The sequence below is a fragment of the Streptopelia decaocto genome (genome assembly GCF_964273445.1).
Source record: "Streptopelia decaocto genome assembly, contig: HAP1_SCAFFOLD_810, whole genome shotgun sequence".
Classification (NCBI taxonomy): domain Eukaryota; kingdom Metazoa; phylum Chordata; class Aves; order Columbiformes; family Columbidae; genus Streptopelia; species Streptopelia decaocto.
Window position 1 is genome coordinate 43,515 of NW_028115494.1, and position 11,486 is coordinate 55,000.

The window sequence follows — 11,486 nt, forward strand, 5'->3', positions numbered from 1 at the left end:
AGTTCGCGCCGCGCCGCTATAGGCTGAGCCCAAGGGGGGCGCGGCGGCGTCTGATTGGTTGGCCCAGCCCGCGGCGCGCAGCGATTGGCCGAGCGGGGGCTTCGTGGGCGTGGTCGGCGCGGCAATGGCGGCCGGAGCGGCGCGTGTGTCGAGCGGGCGCGACTTGAGCTGCGTCCCGGAAGTGGCGGGAGCGCTGGGAACGGCGGCCGGAAACGGTGTGAGGGACCCAGGAGTGCCCCAAAGGGCGCCAAATAGGGACCCGGGGGCCAAATGGGGAAACAATGGAGCCAAATAGGGACCCATGGGGACCCAATGGAAACAAATGGGGACCCATAGGGACCCAATGGAGCCAAATAGGGACCCATAGGGACCCCATGGAAACAAATGGGGACCCATAGGGACCCAGGAGTGCCCCAAGGGACCCAGGAGTTCGGGAGGGACCCAGGAGTGCCCCAATGGAGCCAAATAGGGACCCAAAGGGACCCAGGAGTGCCCCAATGGAGCCAAATAGGGACCCAGGAGGGACCCAGGAGTGCCCCAATGGAGCCAAATAGGGACCCAGGAGGGACCCAGGAGTGCCCCAATGGAGCCAAATAGGGACCCAGGAGGGACCCAGGAGTTCGGGAGGGACCCAGGAGTGCCCCAATGGAACCAAATAGGGACCCAGGAGGGACCCAGGAGTTCGGGAGGGACCCAGGAGTGCCCCAATGGATCTAAATAGGGGACCCAGGAGTGCCCCAATGGAACCAAATAGGGGACCCAGGAGTTCGGGAGGGACCCAGGAGTGCCCCAAGGGACCCAGGAGTTCGGGAGGGACCCAGGAGTTCCGGAGGGACCCAGGAGTGCCCCAATGGAACTAAATAGGGACCCAAATAGGGACCCAGGAGTGCCCCAATGGACACAAATAGGGGACCCAGGAGTTCGGGAAGGACCCAGGAGTGCCCCAATGGAACCAAATAGGGACCCAGGAGTGCCCCAGGGACCCAGGAGTTCGGGAGGGACCCAGGAGTGCCCCAAGGGACCCAGGAGTGCCCCAATGGAACCAAATAGGGACCCAAATAGGGACCCAGGAGTGCCCCAAAGGGACCCAGGAGTGCCCCAGGGACCCAGGAGTGCCCCAATGGAACCAAATAGGGGACCCAGGAGTTCAGGAGGGACCCAGGAGTGCCCCAATGGAGCCAAATAGGGACCCAGGAGGGACCAGGAGTGCCCCTATGGACACAAATAGGGGACCCAGGAGTTCGGGAGGGACCCAGGAGTGCCCCAATGGATCCAAATAGGGACCCAGGAGTGCCCCAAAGGGACCCAGGAGTGCCCCATAGATCCCATAAGTGCCAATAAGGGACCCAGGAGTGCCCCAAGGGACCCAGGAGTGCCCCAATGGAACCAAATAGGGACCCAAATAGGGACCCAGGAGTGCCCCAAAGGGACCCAGGAGTGCCCCAGGGACCCAGGAGTGCCCCAATGGAACCAAATAGGGACCCAGGAGTGCCCCAAGGGACCCAGGAGTGCCCCAAGGGACCCAAATAGGGACCCAGGAGGGACCCAGGAGTGCCCCAATGGGCTTAATAGTGCAGGGAGGGACCCAGGAGTGCCCCAAATAGGGACCCAGGAGTTCCGGAGGGACCCAGGAGTGCCCCAATGGAACTAAATAGGGACCCAAATAGGGACCCAGGAGTGCCCCAATGGACACAAATAGGGGACCCAGGAGTTCGGGAGGGACCCAGGAGTGCCCCAGTGGAACTAAATAGGGGACCCAGGAGTTCGGGAGGGACCCAGGAGTGCCCCAATGGACACAAATAGGGGACCCAGGAGTTCGGGAGGGACCCAGGAGTGCCCCAATGGAACTAAATAGGGGACCCAGGAGTTCGGGAGGGACCCAGGAGTGCCCCAATGGACACAAATAGTGGACCCAGGAGTTCGGGAGGGACCCAGGAGTGCCCCAAGGGACCCAAATAGGGACCCAGAAGGGACCCAGGAGTGCCCCAAAGGGGCCCAGGGAGTTCGGGAGGGACCCAGGAGTGCCCCAATGGAACCAAATAGGGACCCAAATAGGGACCCAGGAGTGCCCCAGGGGACCCAGGAGTTCGGGAGGGACCCAGGAGTGCCCCAATGGAGCCAAATAGGGACCCAGGAGTGCCCCAGGGACCCAGGAGTTCGGGAGGGACCCAGGAGTGCCCCAAGGGACCCAGGAGTGCCCCAATGGACTTAAGAGATTGGGAAGGGACCCAGGAGTTCGGGAGGGACCCAGGAGTTCGGGAGGGACCCAGGAGTGCCCCAAGGGACCCGGGTGGCCCCATTTTGGGGTGACTTTGGGTGGTTTTGGGTTCCAGGTTCGACTTCCTGTGCGTCCCCCTGTTCCACCCGCGGTACCGGCGGGAATTCGGGAGGGACCCGGCCAAGGGGCGCCCGGGACCCCAAACGCGCTCCGACCTGCTGCTGGCGGGGAGAGGTGAGACCCATGGATTGACCCATAGCGACCCATAGACACCCATAGGTTGACCCATAGAGACCCATAGATTGACCCATAGAGACCAATGGGAACCATAGAGACCCATAGATTGACCCATAGAGACCCATAGATTGACCCATAGCAACCCATAGACACCATAGACACCCATAGGTTGACCCATAGAGACCCATAGATTGACCCATAGCGACCCATAGACACCATAGAGACCCATAGATTGACCCATAGGGACCCATAGGGACCATAGAGACCCATGGATTGACCCATAGGGACCCATAGACACCATAGACACCCATAGATTGACCCATAGAGACCCATAGATTGACCCATAGCAACCCATAGACACCATAGGGACCCATGGATTGACCCATAGCGACCATAGAGACCATAGGGAGCCATGGATTGACCCATAGTGACCCATAGACACCATAGACACCCATGGATTGACCCATAGGGACCCATAGAGACCATAGACACCCATAGATTGACCCATAGAGACCCATAGATTGACCCATAGCGACCCATAGAGACCCATAGATTGACCCATAGGGACCCATGGATTGACCCATAGAGACCCATAGATTGACCCATAGACACCATAGGGACCGATGGATTGACCCATAGGGACCCATAGACACCATAGGGACCCATAGACACCATAGACACCCATAGGTTGACCCATAGAGACCCATGGATTGACCCATAGAGACCGATGGATTGACCCATAGGGACCCATAGACACCATAGACACCCATAGAGACCCATAGGGACCATAGGGAGCCATGGATTGACCCATAGAGACCCATAGAGACCATAGAGACCCATGGATTGACCCATAGAGGCCAATGGGAACCATAGAGATCCATAGTGACCCATAGATTGACCCATAGAGACCCATAGATTGACCCATAGAGACCAATGGGAACCATAGAGACCCATAGATTGACCCATAGGGACCCATAGACACCATAGGGAGCCATGGATTGACCCATAGCGACCCATAGACACCATAGGGAGCCATGGATTGACCCATAGAGACCCATAGACACCATAGGGAGCCATGGATTGACCCATAGGGACCCATAGACACCATAGACACCCATAGATTGACCCATAGGGACCCATAGATTGACCCATAGCGACCCATAGACACCATAGGGACCCATAGATTGACCCATAGGGACCCATAGAGACCATAGACACCCATGGATTGACCCATAGGGACCCATAGACACCATAGACACCCATAGATTGACCCATAGAGACCCATGGATTGACCCATAGGGATCCATAGACACCATAGACACCCATAGGTTGACCCATAGAGACCCATAGAGACCATAGACACCCATGGATTGACCCACAGAGACCCATGGATTGACCCATAGCGACCCATAGACACCATAGAGACCCATAGATTGACCCATAGAGACCCATAGATTGACCCATAGGGACCATAGGGAGCCATGGATTGACCCAAGGAGACCCATGGATTGACCCATAGAGACCATAGAGACCCATGGAGTGACCCATAGAGACCCATGGATTGACCCATAGAGGCCAATGGGAACCATAGAGACCCATAGAGACCCATAGATTGACCCATAGACACCATAGAGAACCATAGAGACCCATAGCGACCCATAGAGACCCATAGACTGACCTATAGACACCATGGGGACCCATAGGGAACTATGGACTGACCCATAGAGACCAATGGGAGCCATAGAGATCCATAGATGGACCCATAGAGACCCATAGAGACCCATAGAGACCCATAGGGAGCCATGGATTGACCCATAGAGGCCAATGGGAACCATAGAGACCCATAGAGACCCATAGATTGACCCATAGACACCATAGACACCCATAGATTGACCCATAGAGACCCATACAGACCATAGAGACCCATAGATTGACCCATAGAGACCCATAGAGACCATAGAGACCCATGGATTGACCCATAGAGGCCAGTGGGAACCATAGAGACCCATAGAGACCCATAGATTGACCCATAGACACCATAGACACCCATAGATTGACCCATAGCGACCCATAGATTGACCCATAGGGAGCCATGAGCTGACTCATAGGCACCAATGGGAACCATAGAGTCCCGTAGATTGACCCATAGAGACCATAGGGAACCATAGATTGACCCATAGAGACCATAGAGATCATAGAGACCCATAGGTTGACCCATAGAGACCATGGGGACCCATAGAGATCAATGAGAGTTATAGATTGACCCATAGAGACCCATAGATTGACCCATAGAGACCATAGGGACCCATAGGGACCCACAGAGAACCATAGGGACCATAGAGACCCATAGAGACCCATAGGGACCATAGAGACCCATAGAGACCCATAGAGACCCATAGATTGACCCATAGAGACCATAGAGACCCATAGGGACCATAGAGACCCATAGGGACCCATAGAGACCATAGAGACCATAGAGACCATAGAGACCCATAGGGACCCATAGAGACCATAGAGACCCATAGGGACCCATAGAGACCCATAGAGACCATAGAGACCATAGAGACCATAGAGACCCATAGGGACCCATAGAGACCCATAGGGACCATAGAGACCCATAGAGACCCATAGAGACCATAGAGACCCATAGAGACCATAGAGACCATAGAGACCATAGAGACCATAGAGACCCATAGGGACCCATAGAGACCCATAGGGACCCATAGAGACCATAGAGACCCATAGAGACCATAGAGACCCATAGGGACCCATAGAGACCCATAGGGACCCATAGAGACCCATAGGGACCCCATAGAGACCCATAGGGACCCATAGAGACCATAGAGACCCATAGGGACCCATAGAGACCCATAGAGACCCATAGAGACCCTAGAGTCCCATAGAAACCAATGGGAACCATAGAGACCCATAGAGACCAGAGAGTCCCATAGGGACCCATAGACCCCATAGACCCCCCCGTGACCTTGACCCCCCGGTGACCCCTGCCCTTGACCTTTGCCCCCAGACTGGAACACCCTGATCGTGGGGAAGATCTCGGGCTGGATCCGGCCCGACCGCCCCCTACAGGCCGGGAGGACCAACGCCGAGGCTGTGAGTCGGGGGGGGGGCGCCCCCAAAACCCCCCGGATTCGCCCCAAAAATCAACCCCCTCGGCACCAAAAGCACTCGGGTGCACCCCAAAGGGCGCCTCTAAATGACCCCCCCGGGTGCGGCCCCGGACGGACCCGGGGAGCCCCAAAAAGGGACCCCAAAATCGGGTGTTTGGCCCCATTGAATCACATTGATTCCCATTGACCCATTGACCCCCATTGACCCCCATTGATCCCATTGACCCCCATTGACCCCATTGACCCCATTGACCCCCATTGACCCCATTGACCCCATTGACCCCCATTGACCCCCATTGACCCCCATTGACCCCATTGACCCCCATTGACCCCATTGACTCTTATTGATCCACATTAACTCTCATTGACTCCCATTGACTGTTATTGATCTCAATTGACCCCCATTGACCCATTTGACCCCATTGACCCCATTGACCCCCATTGACTCCCCATTGACCCCATTGACTCTTATTGATCCCCATTGAGTCCCATTGACCCCATTGAGTCCCATTGACCCCATTGACCCCCATTGACCCCCATTGACCCCCATTGATCCCCATTGACTCCCATTGACCCCATTGACCCCATTGACCCCATTGATCCCCATTGACCCCATTGACTCCCATTGACCCCATTGACCCCATTGACCCCATTGATCCCCATTGACCCCATTGACTCCCATTGACCCCCATTGATCCCATTGACCCCCATTGACCCCATTGACCCCATTGACCCCCATTGACCCCATTGACCCCACTGACCCCATTGATCCCATTGACTCCATTGACCCCCATTGACCCCATTGACCCCATTGACCCCATTGACCCCCATTGACCCCCATTGACTCTTATTGATCCGCATTAACTCTCATTGACTCATATTGACTCTTATTGATCCCCATTGACCCCCATTGACCCTCATTGACTCACATTGACCCCATTGACTCCCATTGACCCCCATTGACCCCCATTGACTCCGATTAATCTCTATGAGTGTCTATGGGTCCCATTGAGTTCCATTGACCCCCATTGAGTCCCATTGACCCCCATTGACCCCATTGACTCTTATTGATCCCCATTGACCCCCATTGATCCCCATTGACCCCCATTGACCCCATTGACTCTTATTGATCCCCATTGACCCCCATTGACCCCCATCACCCCCATTGACCCCCATTGCCCCCATTGTCCCATTGTCCCATTGTCCCCATTCCAGGCCCTACGGCAGGAACTGGATTTCGGGGGGTACCTGGGGGTCCCCGCTTTCCTGTTGCCCCTCAGGGAGGGGGATGGGCCCAACCTGGCCCGGGGCCTCAGCGCCTTCCTGCTGGGCCACCAGGGGGCGGCGGTGAGTCATACTGGTTTATACTGGTTTATACTGGTTTATAATGGTTTGGGCTCCTTTGGGACCCAGGAGTGCCTGGGGGGGCGGGATTTGGGTTATAGGGGTTCAGAATGGGTCATAGAGGCTTGGGAACCCCATACTGGTCCATACTGGTCCATACTGGTTTATACTGGTTTGGACTGGTTTGGACTGGTTTGCGGTCTGGGAGGGGGTTGGTTGGCTTGGGGGGGCTCAGAATGGGTCGTAGAGGGGCTGGGAGCACCATACTGGTTTATACTGGTCCATACTGGTTTATACTGGGATGTAAAGGTTTATACTGGTTATACTGGGTTATATGGGTTTATACTGGGTTATATGGGTTTATACTGGTTTATACTGGTTATACTGGGTTATATGGGTTTATACTGGTTATACTGGGTTATATGGGTTTATACTGGTTATACTGGGTTATACTGGTTTGTATGGGGTTATATTGGTTATACCGAGTTATATGGGTTTATACTGGTTTATATGGGGTTATACTGGTTTATACTGGTTATACTGGGTTATATGGGTTTATACTGGTTATACTGGGTTATATGGGTTTATACTGGTTTATATGGGGTTATACTGGTTTATACTGGTTATACTGGGTTATATGGGTTTATACTGGTTATACTGGGTTATATGGGTTTATACTGGTTATACTGGGTTATACTGGGTTATACTGGGTTATACTGGGTTATATGGGTTTATACTGGTTTATATGGGTTATACTGGTTTATATGGGTTTATACTGGTTATACTGGGTTATATGGGTTTATACTGGTTATACTGGGTTATACTGGTTTATATGGGTTTATACTGGATTATACTGGGTTATACTGGGTTATATTGGTTTATACTGGGTTATACTGGGTTATATGGGTTTATATTGGTTCATATGGGTTATACTGGGTTATATGGGTTTATACTGGTTATACTGGGTTATACTGGGTTATACTGGTTTATACTGGGTTATACTGGTTTATATGGGTTTATACTGGTTATAGTGGGTTATACTGGTTTATATGGGTTTATACTGGTTATACTGGGTTATATGGGTTTATACTGGTTATACTGGTTTATACTGGTTATACTGGGTTATATGGGTTTATACTGGTTTATATGGGTTATATTGGTTTATATGGGTTATACTGGTTTATATGGGTTTATACTGGTTTATACTGGGTTGTACTGGTTTATACTGGGGGGTTATACTGGTTGGACTGGGGGGTTATAGTGGGGGTTATACTGGTCCATACTGGTTTATACTGGTCCATACTGGTCCATACTGGTTTATACTGGTCCATACTGGTTTCTACTGGTTTCTACTGGTCAGGTGTGGGTCCAGGTCCCCCTATTGGCCCCCGAGGACCAACGAGATGACGTCATCAGCAACGACCCAGCGCCCCCTATAGGCCCGGAGGCCGAGGAGAAGACCTGGCGCTGGTGGGTGCCATTGGGTGCCATTGGGTGCCATTGGAGCCATTGGGGCCCATTGGGTGCCATTGGGTGCCATTGGGGCCATTGGGGCCCATTGGGTGCCATTGGGTGCCATTGGGGCCATTGGGTGCCATTGGGTTCCATTGGGGCCATTGGGTGCCATCGGGGCCATTGGGTGCCATGGGGGCCATTGGGTGCCATTGGGTGCCATTGGGTGCCATTGGGGCCATTGGTGCCATTGGGTTCCATTGGGTGCCATTGGGTGCCATTGGGTGCCATTGGAGCCATTGGGTGCCATTGGGGCCATTGGGTGCCATTGGGGGCCATTGGGTGCCATTGGCGCCATTGGGTGCCATTGGGTGCCATTGGTGGCCATTGGGTGCCATTGGTGGCCATTGGGTGCCATTGGTGCCATTGGGTTCCATTGGGTGCCATTGGTGGCCATTGGAGCCATTGGTGGCCATTGGGTGCCATTGGTGGCCATTGGGTGCCATTGGGGCCATTGGGTGCCATTGGTTTCCATTGGGTTCCATTGGTTTCCATTGGGTTCCATTGGGTTTCATTGGGCTCCATTGAGTTCCATTGGGTTCCATTGGGTTCCATTGGGTGCCATTGGATGCTATTGGGGGCCATGGGGCCACTTGGGGGTCCCATGGGGCCTATGGGTTCCATTGGGTGCCATTGGTGGCCATTGGGTGCCATTGGGTGCCATGGGGGCCATTGGGTGCCATTGGGTGCTATTGGGTGCCATTGGGTGCCATTGGGTGCCATTGGTGGCCATTGGGTGCCATTGGTGGCCCTTGGGGCCATTGGGTGCCATTGGCGCCATTGGGTGCCATTGGGTGCCATTGGTGGCCATTGGGTGCCATTGGGTGCCATTGGAGCCATTGGGTGCCATTGGGTGCCATTGGATCCATTGGGGCCATTGGTGGCCATTGGGTGCCATTGGGGGCCATTGGTGGCCATTGGGTGCCATTGGGTGCCATTGGCGCCATTGGGTGCCATTGGGTGCCATTGGGTGCCATTGGGTGCCATTGGGGCCATTGGGTTCCATTGGGTTTCATTGGGCTCCATTGAGTTCCATTGGGTTCCATTGGGTTCCATTGGGTGCCATTGGGTGCCATTGGGTGCCATTGGAGCCATTGGGTGCCATTGGGTGCCATTGGATCCATTGGGGCCATTGGTGGCCATTGGGTGCCATTGGGTGCCATTGGTGGCCTTTGGGTGCCATTGGTGCCATTGGGTGCCATTGGTGGCCATTGGGTGCCATTGGCGCCATTGGGTGCCATTGGTGGCCATTGGGTTCCATTGGGTTCCATTGGACTCCATTGGTTTCCATTGGGTTCCATTGGTTTCCATTGGTTTCCATTGGGTTCCATTGGGTTTCATTGGGCTCCATTGAGTTCCATTGGTTTCCATTGGGTTCCATTGGGTGCCATTGGGTGCCATTGGGTGCTATTGGGGGTCATTATGGGGGGCCATGGGGCCACTTGGGGGTCCCATGGGGCCTCTGGGGTGACCCGAGCTGGTTATGGGGCAGGTGGAACGATTTCCGGACCCTCTGCGACTACAACAAGCGCCTGGGGGTCGGTGAGTGGGGCTGGGACCCATAGATTGACCCATAGAGACCATAGAGACCCATAGGGACCCATAGATTGACCCATAGAGACCCATGGAGACCCATAGAGACCCACAGGGACCCATAGAGACCTATAGAGACCCATAGAGCCCCATTGATACCATAGAGACCCATAGATCCCCATTGATACCATAGAGACCCATAGACCCCATAGAGACCCATAGAGACCCATAGAGAACAATGGGAGTCAATGGGGGTCAATGGGACCCATAGAGACGCATAGAGACGCATAGAGACCCATAGACCCCATAGAGACCCATAGAGACCCATAGAGACCCATAGACCCCATAGAGACCCATAGAGACCCATAGACCCCATAGAGACCCATAGACCCCATAGAGACCCACAGAGACCATAGAGACCCATAGAGACCCATAGAGACCCATAGAGACCATAGAGACCCATAGAGACCCATAGAGACCCATAGAGACCCATAGGGACCCATAGAGAACAATGGGAGTCAATGGGGGTGAATGGGACCCATAGAGACCCATAGGGACCCATAGGACCCATAGAGACCATAGAGACCAAAGAGACCATAGAGACCCATAGGGACCCATAGAGACCTATAGAGACCCATAGAGACCCATAGACCCCATAGAGACCCATAGAGACCCATAGACCCCATAGAGACCCATAGGGACCCATAGAGACCATAGAGACCCATAGAGACCATAGAGACCATAGAGACCCATAGGGACCCATAGAGACCCATAGAGACCATAGAGACCATAGAGACCCATAGAGACCCATAGAGACCCATAGAGACCATAGAGACCATAGAGACCATAGAGACCCATAGAGACCCATAGAGACCCATAGGGACCCATAGAGACCCATAGGGAACGATGGGGGTCAATGGGAGTCAATGGGACCCATTGATACCATAGAGACCCATAGACCCCCATTGATACCATAGAGACTCCGCCTCCCATTCATCTCTATGGCCCGGGGGTGGGTTCCCATGGGTGGGCGGGGCTTATTCCCGGGTGGGCGTGTCCATAGAGACCCATGGAGAACAATGGGAGTCAATGGGGTCAATGGGGATCAATGGGAGTCAATGGGGTCAATGGGGGTCAATGGGGTCAGTGGGGATCAATGGGGGTCAATGGGGTCAATGGGGTCAATGGGGTCAATGGGAGTCAATGGGGTCAATGGGGTCAATGGGAATCAATGGGAGTCAATAGGAGTCAATGGGATCAATGGGAGTCAATGGGAGTCAATGAGAGTCAATGGGGATCAATGGGGTCAATGGGGATCAATGGGAGTCAATGGGAGTCAATAGGAATCAATGTGGGTCAATGGAGTCAATGGGGGTCAATGGGGTCAATGGGAGTCAATGGGGGTCAATGGGGTCAATGGGATCAATGGGGTCAATGGGGGTCAATGGGGATCAATGGGGTCAATGGGAGTCAATGGGGATCAATGGGGTCAATGGGGTCAATGGGAGTCAATG

The 11,486-nt window shown here is 54.0% G+C and overlaps 1 protein-coding gene across 1 annotated transcript; it reads left to right on the top strand.

Moving 5' to 3' along the window:
• Positions 1-124: 124 nt before the first annotated feature.
• LOC309452728 (protein arginine N-methyltransferase 5-like) lies at positions 125-9,981 on the top strand (the record flags this gene model as incomplete). The annotated part of the gene is made up of 6 exons (XM_082077382.1): positions 125-147; positions 2,334-2,452; positions 5,481-5,566; positions 6,799-6,930; positions 8,288-8,397; positions 9,932-9,981. Coding segments are annotated over 6 exons (520 nt in total), but the record flags the coding sequence as incomplete, so codon positions are not given.
• Between the last annotated feature and the right edge of the window lie 1,505 nt (positions 9,982-11,486).